The 15,865-nt window shown below is 42.6% G+C and overlaps 1 protein-coding gene across 1 annotated transcript in view; it reads left to right on the top strand.

Moving 5' to 3' along the window:
- The first annotated feature begins 7,620 nt into the window (after nucleotides 1-7,620).
- KHDRBS3 (KH RNA binding domain containing, signal transduction associated 3) overlaps nucleotides 7,621-15,865 on the top strand; it is a 190,952-nt gene continuing 182,707 nt past the window's right edge. The window contains exon 1 of the mRNA XM_074943812.1: nucleotides 7,621-8,015. Coding sequence (XP_074799913.1) covers nucleotides 7,928-8,015 — 88 coding nt within the window. The 5' untranslated portion in view covers nucleotides 7,621-7,927. The remainder of the gene's footprint in view (nucleotides 8,016-15,865) is intronic.

Below are 15,865 nucleotides of genomic sequence, written 5' to 3'. Positions count from 1 at the left end.
CCTCTGTCACTAGGTTGCCTCCCTCATTCAGTAAGAGGCCCACACTTTCCTTGACTTTCTTCTTGTTGCTAACATACCTGAAGAAATCCTTCTTGTTACTCTTAACATCTCTTGCTATCTGCAACTCCAGGTCTGATTTGGTCTTCCTGATTTCACTCCTGCATGCCTGAGCAATATTTTTATACTCTTCCCTGGTCATTTGTTTTAAAGCTGCTACCCATTAATTTCATTTGGTGGCCCCTAGTTCTTATATTATGGGAACAAGTAAATAACTTTTCCTTATTCACTTTCTCCACATCACTCATGATTTTATATACCTCTATGATATCCCCCCTTAGTCTCTTTTCTAAGCTGAAAAGTCCTGGCCTCTTTAATCTCCCCTCATATGGAACCCGTTCCAAACCCCCAATCATTTTAGTTGCCCTTTTCTGAACCTTTTCTAATGCCAGTATATCTTTTTTGAGATGAAGTGACCACATCTTTACGCAGTATTCAAGATGTGGGCATACCATGGATTTATATAAGGGCAATAAGATATTCCCTGTCTCATTCTCTATCCCTTTTTTAATGATTCCTAACATCCCATTTGCTTTTTTGACTGCCGCTGCACACTGCATGGGCGTCTTCAGAGAATTATCCGCGATGACTCCAAGATCTTTCTCCTGATTAGTTGTAGCTAAATTAGCCCCCATCATATTGTATGTATAGTGGGGGTTATTTTTTCCAATGTGCATTACTTTACATTTATCCACATTAAATTTCATTTGCCATTTTGTTGCCCAATCACTTCATTTTGTGAGATCTTTTTGAAGTTCTTCACAGTCTGCTTTGGTCTTAACTGTCTTGAGCAGTTTAGTATTGTCTGCAAACTTTGCCACCTCACTATTTACCCCTTTCTCCAAATCATTTATGAATAAGTTGAACAGGATTGGTCCTAGGACTCACCCTTGGGGAACACCACTAGTTACCCTGCTCCATTCTGAAATTTTACCATTTATTCCTACCCTTTGTTCCCTGTCTTTTAACCAGTTCTCAATCCATGAAAGGATCTTCCCTCTTATCCCATGACAACTTAATTTATGTAAGAGCCTTTGGTGAGGGACCTTATCAAAGGCTTTCTGGAAATCTAAGTACACTATATCCCCTGAATCCCCCTTGTCCACATGTTTGCTGACCCCCTCGAAGAACTCTAATAGATTAGTAAGACATGATCTCCCTTTACAGAAACCATGTTGACTTTTGTGCAAGAATTTATGCTCTTCTATGCGTCTGACAATTTTATTCTTTACTATTGTTTCAACTAATTTGCCTGGTACTGCCGTTAGACTTACCGGTCTGTAATTGCCAGGATCACCTCTAGGGCCCTTCTTAAATATTGGCGTTACATTAGCTATCTTCCAGTCATTGGGTACAGAAGCTGATTTAAAGGACAGGTTACAAACCATAGTTAATAATTCCACAACTTCACATTTGAGTTCTTTCAGAACTCTTGAGTGAATGCCATCTGGTCCCGATGACTTGTTACTGTTAAGTTTCTCAATTAATTCCAATACCTCCTCTAGTGATACTTCAATCTGTGACAATTCCTCAGATTTGTCACCTACAAAAGAGGGCTCAGGGTTGGGAATCTTCCTAACATCCTCAGCCAGGAAGACTGAAGCAAAGAATTCATTTAGTTTCTTTGCGATGACTGTATCATCTTTACGTGCTCCTTTTTTATCTTGATCATCCAGGGGGCCCACTGGTTGTTTAGCAGGCTTCCTGCTTCTCATGTACTTAAAAAAAATTGTTATTACCTTTTGAGGTTTTGGCTAGCTGTTCTTCAAACTCCTTTTTGGCTTTTCTTATTAGATTTTTACATTTAATTTGGCAGTGTTTATGCTCCTTTCTATTACCTCACTCGGATTTGACTTCCACTTTTTAAAAGATGCCTTTTAAACACATGAGTGCAACCCTGTTCATTGGTTCTGTGTTTCACCCTTTTGTGTCACGGAACACAAAGGCAGCACAAACTGTCAGGAACACCACGCTCTGCTTGATGAGCATCAGGCAGAATAGAAGCACTCATGAAATCAGCTTTGCACTCATTGCTCTGCTTATATGTTTCATTCAGAGCAGAAACTGGAGCATCTAAATTCTGTAGAAATCTCTTCCCTTCTTTTGTGGGAGGTTTATCCTCTGCCATACATTGCACGTTGGAAAGAATAAAATTAGCACACTCCTATCCCAAAAAAAAGGAGTGGTAGAACTGGTTTCACTACCTGCTCTTCAGTGGTTTCCCTGGGGCTCTCCCAACACCACCAGCTTGCTTCATGGTTGCAAACCTCAGAATTGCCATCTTTTCCAAATTGTCTTGCAAGTCTCACTATTTTTCCTGTGGTGTTTTTTGGCTTCTTATGATCATCTGCACTGTTCTCACAAATCATTGCTCAGATTCAAAATGGGCATCATTTTCCATCTTTTCCAACAGGACTGAAGCCACAACCTGCTGTCAGGATAGATCGTCACTGTTCCCACAGTGATGGCCAGTGGCAACAAGGCTATTAATAGTAAAGAAGGATACCATCGCCCATTGTTTTCGGTGAGAGTGAAGTCAAAGAGCACTCAAGGAAGATAGATGAGAATATGGCAATGTTCTTGAAGCTTACAAGTGGAAGATTGGACAAATGACCAGGGAGGAGAATAAAAATATTGCTCAGGCAAATCACACTTGGAGTTGCAGATAGGAAGAGATGTTAAGAGTAACAAGAAGGGTTTCTACAGGTATGTTAGCAATAAGAAGAAGGTCAGGGAAAGCGTGGGCCCCTTACTGAATGAGGGAGGCAACCTAGTGACAGAGGATGTGGAAAAAGCTAATGTACTCAATGCTTTTTTCACCTCTGTCTTCACGAACTAGGTCAGCTCCCAGACTACTGCACTGGGCAGCACAGCATGGGGAGGAGGTGACCAGCCTTCTGTGGAGAAAGAAGTGGTTCGGGACTATTTAGAAAAGCTGGACGAGCACAAGTCCATGGGGCCGGATGCACTGCATCCGAGAGTGCTAAAGGAGTTGGCAGATGTCATTGCAGAGTTATTGACCATTATCTTTGAAAACTCATGGTGATCAGGCGAGGTCCTGATGACTGGAAAAAGGGTAATGTAGTGCCCATCTTTAAAACAGGGAAGAAGGAGGATCCGGGGAACTATAGGCCAGTCAGTCTGAGATCAGTCCCTGGAAAAATCATGAAGCAGGTCCTCAAGGAATCAATTCTGAAGCACTTTGAGGAGAGGAAAGTGATCAGGAACAGTCAGCATGGATTCACCAAGGGAAAGTCATGCCTGACTAATCTAATTGCCTTCTATGACGAGATAACTGGCTCTGTGGATGAGGGGAAAGCAGTGGAGGTGTTATTCCTTGACTTTAGCAAAACTTTTGATACGGTCTCCCACAGTACTCTTGCCAGCAAGTTAAAGTAGTATGGGCTGGATGAATGGACTATAAAGTGGATAGAAAGCTCGCTAGATCGTCAGGCTCAACGGGTAGTGATCAATGGCTCCATGTGTAGTTGGCAGCTGGTATCAAGCGGAGTGCCCCGAGGGTCGGTCCTAAAGCCGGTGTTGTTCAATATCTTCATTAATGATCGGGAAGATGGCATGGATTGCATCTCAGCAAGTTTGCAGATGACACTAAACTGGGAGGAGAGGTAGATACGCTGGAGGGTAGGGATAGGATACAGAGGGATCTAGACAAATTAGAGGATTGGGCTAAAATAAATCTGATGAGGTTCAACAAGGACAAGTGCAGAGTCCTGCACTTAGGACGGAAGAATCCCATGCACCGCTACAGACTAGGGACCGAGTGGCTAGGCAGCAGTTCTGCAGAAAAGGACCTAGGGGTTACGGTGGACGAGAAGCTGGATATGAGTCAGCAGTGTGCCCTTGTTGCCAAGAAGGCTAATAGAATTTTGGGCGGTATAAGTAGGAGCATTGCCAGCAGATCGAGGGACGTGATCATTCCCCTCTATCTGGCATTGGTGAGGCCTCATCTAGAGTACTGTGTCCACTTTTGGGCCCCACACTACAAGAAGGATGTGGAAAAATTGGAAAATGTCCAGCGAAGGGCAACAAAAATGATTAGGGGGCTGGAGCACATGACTTATGAGGAGAGGCTGAGGGAACTGGGATTATTTAGTCTGCAGAAGAGAAGAATGAGGCGGGAGTTGATAGCTGCTTTCAACTACCTGAAAGGGCGTTTGAAAGAGGATGGATCTAGACTGTTCTCAGTGGTACCATTTGATAGAACAAGGAGTAATGGTCTCAAGTTGCAGTGGGGGAGGTTTAGGTTGGATATTAGGAAAAACGTTTTCACAAGGAGGGTGGTGAAACAGTGGAATGGGTTACCTAGGGAGGTGATGGAATCTCCATCCTTAGAGATTTTTAAGGTCAGGCTTGACAAAGCCCTGGCTGGGATGATTTAGTTGGGGATTAGGTCCTGCTTTGAGCAGGGGGTTGGACTAGATGACCTCCTGAAGTCCCTTCCAACCCTGATATTCTATGATTCTATGAATGCGGTTAGGAAAATTGTGAGGGGGACAAGGTATTAGCTGGGGGCAGGTAAGATACTAAGCTGGTGTACAGAACAGGGACATAGGGAAGGTGTGAGAATGTGGGGTAAACATGGGGGACTAAAGACTGGTAGAATGTGGAGGGAGAATGCTAGTGGGGCAGAAGACGAGAGGGAAGGTGGGATAATACAAGAAGATGTATAGAATGTTTTTCTTTCCCTCTGACCCCAAGAGTTAAGAGGGTAAGTAGAATTGCCATCTGAACAGGAGGTTCATCTGTTCATATGATTGCTTTGGTTTCAAAATTTAATCCCACAATCATGCAGAAAATGGAGGGGAGTTTCTTAACTACTAAGACTCAAATCAGAAGGCAGAGGAAAAGTAATGCTATTTTTCTGAATCTGACTCATGTTCTCTGAAGTCTTGGGGGTAGTAATACTAATATTTACTGGGCTGCTCTTCCTTTCTCAGCCCTGCTCCTAGAACAGACACTTTCCCGTGTCTTCTCTGGACCCTGAGAATGCCACACTTTTAGGGATTGATCTCTTGGCTGTAGCTGTCCCAGGTACTATCTGTGTCTGCCCATCAAACCTTGCTATTTGGTCTTCCTCAACAACTAGAAACTTTGAACAACTTAATTGTATATGTATTCGAATTTTTCTGGTTCGTTTAAAGTAGTTTTTGTTAAGGTTGCCCCAATTCTAAATCCATTTGCTGACTTCACATATTCACAACTATAGAAATGTTATCTTTATAAAACAAGCCATATACAAATAGATCTCATTAAAATATCAGAATATTAAGCCAAGTTTAACTAAAATCAGTCTGGTAAACTTAGGTATACATATGGGGACAACTGTCCCAAAGTGGAACTACCTTAACAGTAAGTTCAAAATTTCTTTTTGGTTGGATCTGAGTCCTTACTTAATGATGGGTTGCTTTTGGAACTGTTTAGCCCAGTATAGATTGGTTCTGGGGTTCTTGAGCTAAATAGCTTTGAATCGGGTTTATTCTGTAAATCATATAAGGAATGTAGTCAAGCTAAGTTTGATGACTTTATAAAATACAATATCCAATACGTACCATGTTTTATACAATAAAGTACCATGTGAAAAGGTTCATAAGAAATCCAGTTTGTATTATATGTTGTAATATTTGATGCTTATGCTTTCAAACATAATCTCTTTATATTCAATACAAAAAAGAACGTATGAAATGCTCAGAGTTCAGTCTTAATTCTGTACTTCATTACTTTTGAGTGCATGGTTTCTCAACCATAATATTAATATTAGTCTCTCTCTCTTTGTATTAATATTATACACGTCTGTATTTATTTTGCAAAATACTTTTGGATGAAATGCACTATATAAATATAAAGTTATCTGATTATCACCACATATTTTGTATTTTTCCACAGATCTTTGAAATGTTGATCACTTGTTAGCATCTATATTGATTTTTTTCAATAAATATAAACTTTGAAATTAAAATATTCCGCTAGCATTATGGCAGTTTCTTGTAAAGGCTTTAGTGAAATGGGTTGTCTATTTTTCTCATGTCCGCTGGGGAGCAGATTTTTTTTCTCTCTCCTCTTAGGTTATCAACAATGATTCATTGGTGAAATTTCTGAAGGCCAACCAGGAAGCCACACAATGTCAAAATCTTCTAATATGTTTACCAACAGAAAAAATGTGGAAAGAGTGACAGGCTTTCTAGGTGATCTTGACCAACTTATTTATCCTATGTTTCCCCATCTGTACACTGATACTAAGCTATCTTCCTACAGCATAGGTCTGTTCTGAGGATTATTTAGCAAACCTTTGTAAAGAGCTTTAAATCTCAGTTTGGAGAGACATGTGAGTGCTCAGTATTAAGTATGGCAAGAGAGCTGAATGTTAGTGGGGCATTTCAATATAGCCAACCACAAGTGTTTAAAAAAATATCATAAGTACCCAAAAGATCATGAGATTAAAAAAAATTGCTTTTTTAATTGGCATTTTGGTTTCTGAGCTTTTAGGGTGCACTCAGGTCATATGTTTAATCTTTTCTTTGCAACCATGAAAGCTAGAAGCATTTTCTAATGAAAGCTGTAAAAAGAAAAGGAGTACTTGTGGCACCTTAGAGTCTCTAAGGTGCCACAAGTCCTCCTTTTCCTTTTGCGAATACAGACTAACACGGCTGCTACTCTGAAACCTAATGAAAGCTGTGATTCCCACAAGCACTTATCTTCAGTAGCTGGGATTTTAAATTAAATTTCAAATATTGTGCGACTCCTGATACAGTCAGGATGGTTGACAACAAGACTGTCCACGGGTGGGGAGGGATGAGTGAGTGGGGATAGCTACAGATCCCCCAATTCTTTTTTTAAAATAATGGGATTTTGGGAAATGTCAGGTGGTGACACTTTGAGGCATAAGTGATATTGGGCTGGGATTTCTGCATCTGGGAGGGAGGGTTAGCTGGAGACCACCATCCTAGCTGGGGGTGTGTGTGCATATGGAGGTGACTGGAGGGGGCGGGGGGCAGGATCTGCAGGGTGGAGAAAGATTTTGCTGTGTGTTTGGATGAGGCATTGAAACCCTCCCTCATTTACTTTATCCCCTCACACTCACCCAGCCCCTGCCTGGAGCCCTGGGTACGGAGGGCAGGCTGAGGTGCTGTTGCCACCAGCACCGCCTCAGGTCCGCTCAGCGGGAAGGAGCAGAGCCTCTAACGGTTACTCCCGCCCGCACGCTCCCCCACTCCCGGGCCGCCTGGAGATCCGACCCAAACAAGCCGGCGCTGAAGAGAATCAGCCAATCAGAAGCCGCAGAGCGTAGCTGACTGACAGGCGAGCCTACCCAATGTGAGGCATCTTAAGAGAAGGGCAGGACGATCGTTGAGGAGGCTAAACGGCACCGCCCGCTGGGAGGATCGTAGGGGCGCGGCTAAACCGCACGGAGGCGTGGTTTGAAAGGACGTTGGGCGAGGCCTTTGCTTGGCGATGGGCGTGGCCTAGCGGGCTCTATTTAAACCTGCTGCTCCCAGCCTCTACCGCTGAGTCGGCGCGGAGCCGCTGCAGGTGTTGCAGCCTCAGCGGAGGCCGCTTTGGATAACGGTTGTGCGCGCAGGTTCCTCATCCCCGTGGCTGCCCCTTTCCTCCGCAGCAAAGGCGGGCTTCGGCGGGTGGGGGAGGAGGGGGTCCCCGTCTTGTAGGGCGGCCGTGGTGGGTCTGTGGTGCCCGTTGGATGCGCTCCCGGAGCCCGGGGCAGGAGGGGGCCGGAGGGAGGCGTTGCCTCGCCGCTGCCTGAGAGGATTTACGACGTCTCGGACTCCGCCTGGCGCCGGTGCCGCCGCCGCCGCCTGCCCTGTGTGCAGGTCCCCCTGGCGCGCGGGAAGCGGAGATGGACGAGAAGTACCTGCCCGAGCTGATGGCGGAGAAGGACTCGCTGGACCCGTCCTTCACCCATGCGCTGCGGCTGGTGAACCAAGGTGGGCGGCACGGGGGCTGCGGGCGGGGGGACGGGGCCCCCGAGGCGTGGGAAGGGGCGGCCCTGAGTTGGGGACCGGGGCTCGCTTGCTCCGTGCGGCGCGGGCTGAGTCCCGGCGGGGCTGGCTCCTCTCGGCGGCTGGCAGCCAGGTGCGGAGCCTGGCATCTCCAGCTCTTTCGGTTCCCCGCACGGGGCTGCCTGCCCGGGACGCCGGCCACCGCTCCGCGGCTGCCAGGTGAAAGTTGCTCCCGGGGCCAAGCGCCGCTCGCTCTGGGGGGTTTGGCGGCTGGGTCGCTGTCGCCCGGCGAGGCGCGATCCCCAGCGCGCGTGGACCGGGAGGCGGAGAGAGGGTGGCTGGTGCCTTGGCACATCGCACTCCGGTGGGGGGCGACGCACCTGCCAGGGACGGGAAATCTCCGTCCAGGCGCTGCCCAGGAGGGGCGAAGGGGTGACTTCAGCTCTGGAGCCTGTTGTGATCTCTCGCAATAGGATGCGTCTGGTCCTAGGGCTGGGGAGGAAGCTGGGTCTTCTCTCTGGGGTGTGCTTGGGACGTGAAGCGTTGTCCCGGTCAGTTGACACTTGTGGGTTTGATGTTGTCGCTTTCAATTGATCTTAATAGTGATGTACATTTCTGCTAGCAGAAGGAAGCCTGACGAGTTTGTGTAAAGTAAGAAGAAGAAAAAATGGCCCCGAGAACAATGCACATTGTAATTCTTCGCTTCGCATTTTAGCAGACGGATGTAGTGAAGTTCCCTTCTAAAGCCCACTCTTTAAATAATTTGGGTATTTAAGGAAAATATACCCTTTTAGTGAGCAGATAATATAGGATTGTCAAACACTTTAATTTTAGTTCAAATAAACGGTATCACGATATTTTCCTGTTTTACTTCTGTTGGATTAATGATGAAGATGTTAATTACTGCAGTTTCTAAAAGGTTTATTGTTCTTGATCCACTTCTAATACATGGTGGGTTTTTTGTTTACATTCCTAATTGGGCTTGCTCTTGTGTCTAATGAACTATGTTTTTTATTGTTACCTACTGTGCAGGCTGCTGTGAGAGAATCTGAATTGTACAGTGTGTGATCATTGGAGTTAAGGAGGACTGGGGTTACAAAATCAGAGAATAAACAAAACAAAGTGTAATCTTAATTACTCAGCAAAATAACATCCTATTAGCAGAATGAGAAGAATTGTTTAAATTTATATGCATAGGACACTTAGTCTTGATTCCAGATTTTTCATGTTGCCACTGCTATGTGAAGTGTTGCTTCGGGATTATTGAGCGTACATGCCTGTCAGTTTATGCTGCAAACAGTCCATAGTTGGGTTATGTATTAATATATAGTAAGAATAGATTCAACTGCATGTTCATCGTTTATCTCAAAACAGCCTTACTTATTCCACAAAAAAATTGTTCTCCTGTTGAGAATGTATGTTGTTCTCTAGGAGCTGTCCAGTATGCCAGCAAAACTAAATAGTTCAAATATGAACATAATAATTTTCTTTAAGAAGTGGTCTGCAAACTAAGCTTTCCCACAGGAAGTCATGTACACCTTTTGTAAGTAACTTCAGAAATTGAAAGTAGCTCTTAAAATCAATTTTATGCAAAATTATAATTGCAGAAAATTCTGCTTTAGGCAGATGATTGGAAAAAATTGATTTCTAAGCGTCAAAGTCAACTAGCAACAGTAAACTGAAAAATAATTTGTTTTAAATGGTCACTAGTATTTTCAGAAATGTCTATTGCCTGAATATTAAAGAAGAAAGTATAGTGTAAATTTGGCTATAATTCTGGGGAAGTGTCTGAATGGTAAACTGCTTTATGATGGGTAGATGACTTTAAAATATTCATAAAATATGCTGAGGTAATATGGTACAAAATTCACAAGTAGTAGTACTCCAGGTTTATTACCAAATCAATTCACTAGTTAACTTTTAAAAATGGAAATCGAGTATGCATCTTGATCTCATTGCTGAAATTATTGGAAGGCTATACTGGTATTTGCTTCATTACATTCATTGTTCCATATCTAAGTTACAAATGTTGTTAGATTGGCATAGCTTGTTGATTTGCAGTGTGCTAGGAAATAATTTCTGGCTTTAAATTTAAGGACTAACAAGGTGTTGCTTGATCGTTGATTGATGCACATAATCTCAATTGCAAAATGCAAATACCATGGGTTTTGTAGCTTGATACTCTAAAACAATGCAAAGTTTACGCCAGAAAAAACAAACATCCCATGAGCGAAACACCAGACAATCTTATCTGAAGGAATCTTTTTTTGTAAAAAGTTTCCAATTAACTTAAGGTAAAATTATTTGAGAAGGGAAATCTTAGTGTAAATCAAGTTTTTCTGATACTGTGAATAAGTATCTCTGTTAAATATGTGATTAAATTTTTTTTAATGACTGATGTAAGTTTAATCAACTTCTAACTATATAGTGTCATCAAACATCATGACAGTTATTCCCTTTTCTGTTAGTTTGATCTTTAACTAATGTACTTAACTGTGGGTCTGAAGTTTGACAAAGTAAATTAACCAGAATTAATACCTAGGGCTCGCCCTTTAGTATGTTTTTTTTATTGATAATCCAGGGTCACATCTATTTCTAATCCTGTTTCCTGGTACAGTAGTTTTAGAGTGTGTGTATGTATATCTCTCTCTCTCTCTCCCCACATGGTTTCAAAGGTGCTCTTCTAGCTCACAACTAAAACATGAATGGTGTTCTCAGTAGCACGTTTGTTAGTAATATATCTTGTATTTAGGTAGATTTTTTTTGGCTTCAGATTTAATTTCTGTGCCGTTAGTCACAGACTTAGATGTTTCACCCCTTTTATCTTTTGAAATGTAAGCTCCTAAAATAAAAGCATAGTAACTACCAAGTTACTGCTCCAACTTAAAATCAGGCTTCTGTAACCTTAACTACTTAAAATTACCTGAGTTGATGGCTGGCCTCATAGACAGTTGTGTGTAATCTACTGTTTTTTAGTCAGCGGCAGCTTCAAGAAATGGACTATGTAGGGTATCTGCTAGTCTTAAAGTAATATTAAAAAAAATCCTATTTCAGTGACTTCAGAAATTAATAGCTCTTCAACCTATTCTTCTCAATTATAGCAGGCTATGATCTTCTTGGTAAAATAGAATATAACACTTAAAGTTTTTTTCTTTTTCTACCTGAACTTGTAATTTTGGTGGTTTGTACTAAAGTTGAAAAGCTGAGTTAACTTCCCTTTCTTACAATTGTTCAAGAATCAGAAAATCTAAACATGTCACTATTTTTGCTTATTTGAAAGTAATAGAAGTTTAATTCTTACCCATTCAGTAACACTACCTCCCCCCCCCCCCCCCTGCCAACGGTGCAATAATCAAAATTGGGATTTGGGTTGCAAAAATGAATTTTAAAAACCTTACAAATAACTAGTTTAATTATTGTTAGTTTATTTTAACTTTTGCCAAATCAACAGCAAAGATTGTTGTCTTATGGATATGCTCCACTGTGTGGAAAGGCAAACATATATTGATGAATAAAGCCAATTTTCCTAAAACTTTTAGGATCATTTCTTGGGACTTATTGAGCAACATCAGTCACAGTATTGGAAAAAATCACCAAAGTTCAGAAGGGCTGAAATAAGTGCAATTTTTTCAGTACATACGAGAGCACAATAATAATCACAAATGACTCGCCATCTTGAAATTGAGTATCGGGAGGGAATTGAGAAGCTGCCCTGTGCCCAGACTTTACATAACTGCCAGTTATAGTCTCCACATGGTAATACACAATGGTATACTGAGATTTTTTTCATCTACCATTAGAAATCATAAAATATACAGAAAAATATACATGCTTGTATGCTTTCTTGGTCTGAAGGTTTAATTACAGAACTCTGTAAACTACAGGGCATAATAAACATTGGGTCAGAGCAGGGAGAGAGAACCTCGTTTCTCTATAGTAGTTCAGAATTATCTGGTAAAGGAGTTCAAGTAATACTATGTTTGCTTGGCAAAAAGCATTTGCTGGCATTGAGCATACTGATGGAATTGAAATGAGCACCTACGTATTTGTTGCCTGCCTACCTACATACTTCATTGCTTGCTATTTTCAATTGCTATAGAGCAGTAATTTTCTCCTATTGTTCCCCCAAAATGTGAGGCCTCCAGTGGCTTTAATAGAATTTTCACCAATATAAATTGAAAAAAGGGTTATTGTTGAAGTGCAGTGTTAAACAAGTATTGGAGCAATCCACTACTGCTTAAATTTGGTAGAACAGTAGGGGTCCTTCTCCAGGAGGTAATGAGAATATATTGTCACAGTTCTTCTCTGAATCAGATGTTTGTTTACTTTTCTACTTGAGCAAAACATATTAAACCTGTTTACTGTAATACAATTAGCTTTCTTTCTATAAACATAGTTAGGTTTGTGACAAAAGAGAGCCAGACACATGGGTGAAGTTTTCATATACTTAATAAATTGGCAGTTATGAAGGGATTAATATGCAGCTGTTAAGTACCAGGAATAAAACATTCTGGCTAATTCTAGCCTACATATAGTAGCTCTTATCCTAAAGGAAGGCCTCTGGTGCCTCTCCCATGGAGGTTAGATCACATGGGAAAAATCAAGGTGGTGGGCACCCCCATGGCTGTGTAAGAGCATGCAGCTCAGTTCTGCATTTTTTTCCCCATGTTTTGCAGTGTTTGGGAACTGCTATTTTGGTAGAGAAATAAAATACATTTTTGGCTTTAAGAAGCTAAAATTTTCATCTAAGAGGAGAGAAGTTTCCTAGAAATTGTGGTGTGGCTTTTTTGTGTTTTTGTTTTTTTTGTTTTTTTTACACAATCACCTTAATCAAAGGCATTAGATATAGCTTTGATCTTTAACCTTATCATGGCATAGCTTATGCAGAGGGAAGTGTTTAAAATTTCTGTAGCATAAGGGACTCGTCAATCATCCTACTAAATCTTTGCAGGTGTAACAACTTTAATATGCAATGGTTACATCTGCTCCTTAACATATATGGAAACAGACTGAGTTGAAGATGGCAGCAGTAAGTTGCTCCTGGTTAAAATAAAATCTCTCTATAGCAAAGCAATGCACTTGAAGGTGTGAAGAATTATAGCAATTATTTTCTGAGGTGAGGGTGAACTTTCATAGGCTTCATAGCTGAATTTATCAGCAGGTTTTTGTAATTTTATATCTGCTACTGGAAATACTACTTAAAGATGTGCAACTTGAATCTGTCTTTTGAGATTAGGTTGCCTAACTTGTTGTCTACCTCTGGACATGTCATTGCTGTCAAAAGTTAAACTACTCTTTCTTGGTGTACAATTCAGTGCCCTTTATCAAGCACGGTGTTGTGTCTGCAAGGCTGACTGTTTGTCTTTCAGATTATACATTTGCGAATGTAAATACTAGAGAGGCTGACATAATACCTATTAAACTGTTCCGTAGTTCAGTAACTAGGGCTTGTCTCGACTACAAAATTAAGTTGACTCTATCTAATTTGACCTTGAGCCTCTGAATTAATGAAGTCAATTGTGTGGTGCCACACCATGCTCATTGTCTCGATGGAGTGCGTCCTCACTAGCAGCACCTATATCAATGCACAAAGCAGTGCATCGTGGGTACCTATCCCAAAGTGCAACTTGCCGCACTGTGTTTTAGGAAGTTTGTACAATGCCTCATGGGACCAAAACAGAGGAGAATGGGAACATTGCATCATCATCCCATGATGCACTGTGCTCCCTCCCTCATATCAACGGCAAAGAATCCAGCGGTTTTTGTGCCTTAAAACCACTGTGCGTACACCATAACCTCAGAAGCATGGAGCCTGCTCAGCTGTGCTGCAAGCCATTGGAGTGGGGGACAATTCAGTTGTTGCTGGCAGTCACAGAGCAGCTGCACTCTGAGCACCGTTTTCTGGTCCTGTGAAACAAGCATGGACTGGGACTGCATCTTTTGCGGATATGGGATGAGCAGTGGCTGCAGAACTTCTGAATGCAGAAGGCCACCTTCCAGGAACTTTGTGCAGAGCTTTCCCCTGTCCTGCAGTTCAGCAACACAAAAATGAGAGCTGCTCTGACAGTGGAGAAGCGAGTGGCGATCGCCGTATTTGGAAGCTTGCAACACGAGACAGTTACTGGGCAGTGGGGAATCAATTTGGAGTAGGCAAGTCAACTGTGGGAGTTGCTGTGCTCCAAATGTGCAGGGCCATTAATCAACTTCTGCTGCAAAGGGTAGTGAGTCTTGGAAATTTGCAGGACTTAATGGATGGTTTTGCCACCATGGGGTTCCCTAATTGCAATGAGGTAATAGATGGCATGCATATCCCCATCTTGACACCAGACCACATTCCCTTTCCCTTTCGGTTTATGTACTCTTTGGTATACTTTTCAGTGGTCTTGCAAGCACTGGTGGATCACAGGGCATTTCACTGACATCAGCATAGGATGGTCGGAAAAGGTTCATGACGTGCATCTTTAGGAACGTGGGTCTGTTATAGCTGCAATCTGGGACTTTCCAGACCACAGAATTAACATTGATGTTGAGATGCTATAGTTATCCTGGGGGACCCAGCTTACCCCTTGTTCATATGGCTCATGAAGCCATACACTGGCCACCTGGACAGCAGTAAGGAACAGTTCAGTTATAGGCTCAGCAAGTGCAGAATGGTGGTTGAATGTGCCTTTGGTCATTTGAAAGGGCACTGGAGAAGTTTACTAACAAGGTTGTACCTTAGTGAGGAGAACATCCCCATAGTTATAGCTGTATGCTCCGGAATATCGGGGGGGGGGGGGATGTTTTGCCAGGGTGGGCAGTTGAGACTGATCAAATGGCAGCCATTTTTGAGCAGCCAGACACCAGGGCAATAAGAAGAGCACAGCAAGGGTCGCTTCATATCCATGAGGCTTTGAAAAGCTGTTTCAGTAATGAGTTAGAGTAATGTGAGCTGCTTGTCTGCATTGTGCTTTCCCAAACCTTCACCTTGCTTGTATCACTGTACTTGTAAAGCTAACCCCCCACCCAAGCCCAGTGCTTCTACTCAATAAAGAATATTTATTTCTCAAATCCATTTACTTTATTTAACAAACATCAGTAAGGAGGGAGAAGAGAGAAAAGCTAACCTGGGGGTGGGGTGGGAAGGGGTTGTAAAGTTGGAAGGGCAGAAACATTTTCAGCTGTGTAACATAACACCACATTCTAGATCATCAAAGGTCTGTGAAGGGGTGTCTTCTGTTCCTTGTACCCTCCCAACCCAAGTTAAGTGAAAGGGATAATGGACTTTTTACCCACGCGTCATGGAGCGCTTGCGGGAGGGTGATTCTATACCAGGCGATGCTGGCTGGCTGTCCGCCAGGGTCTGCAGAGGGACTCCACCCTCCTGCTTCTGTTCCTGCAGTTCAACCAGATGCCTCAACATGTCTGCTTGGTCCCTCATAATCCAAAGCATCTTATCATGCGCTCCACAGTCATTGGATGCTTTCCTGTTAACTTCTCAGACAGTGAAATCCTCTGTTTTCAGCTCTGTGTCAGCAGCCCCAGAGGCGTTCATTATCTCAGTGAAAATGTCCTCCCGTGTTCTTTCTCCTCCTAATCACCAAAAGTCTGCTTTCAGGTGTTGATGACATGCCGAAGGACACATTTCCAGCTGTCAGGGGAGGGGGAATAAAGGAGCCATTGTACATGAATAAAATGTTTCCATAGCAAGGCTGTTTTTCATTTAAAAAAAAATTAGACTAGGTGCAAGCCATAACATAATCAGAATTACTGTTCATTGTGCTGTTTTTTTGCTGCTCCAGTCATGGGTAGTATTGCCCCCCCCTCCCCAGGTCACGGGTGACTGCACTTTTTTT

The sequence above is a fragment of the Natator depressus genome, chromosome 2 (assembly GCF_965152275.1).
Source record: "Natator depressus isolate rNatDep1 chromosome 2, rNatDep2.hap1, whole genome shotgun sequence".
Taxonomy (NCBI): domain Eukaryota; kingdom Metazoa; phylum Chordata; order Testudines; family Cheloniidae; genus Natator; species Natator depressus.
The sequence above is the reverse complement of the archived record's forward strand: the minus strand, read 5'-3'. Positions and strand labels throughout refer to the sequence as shown.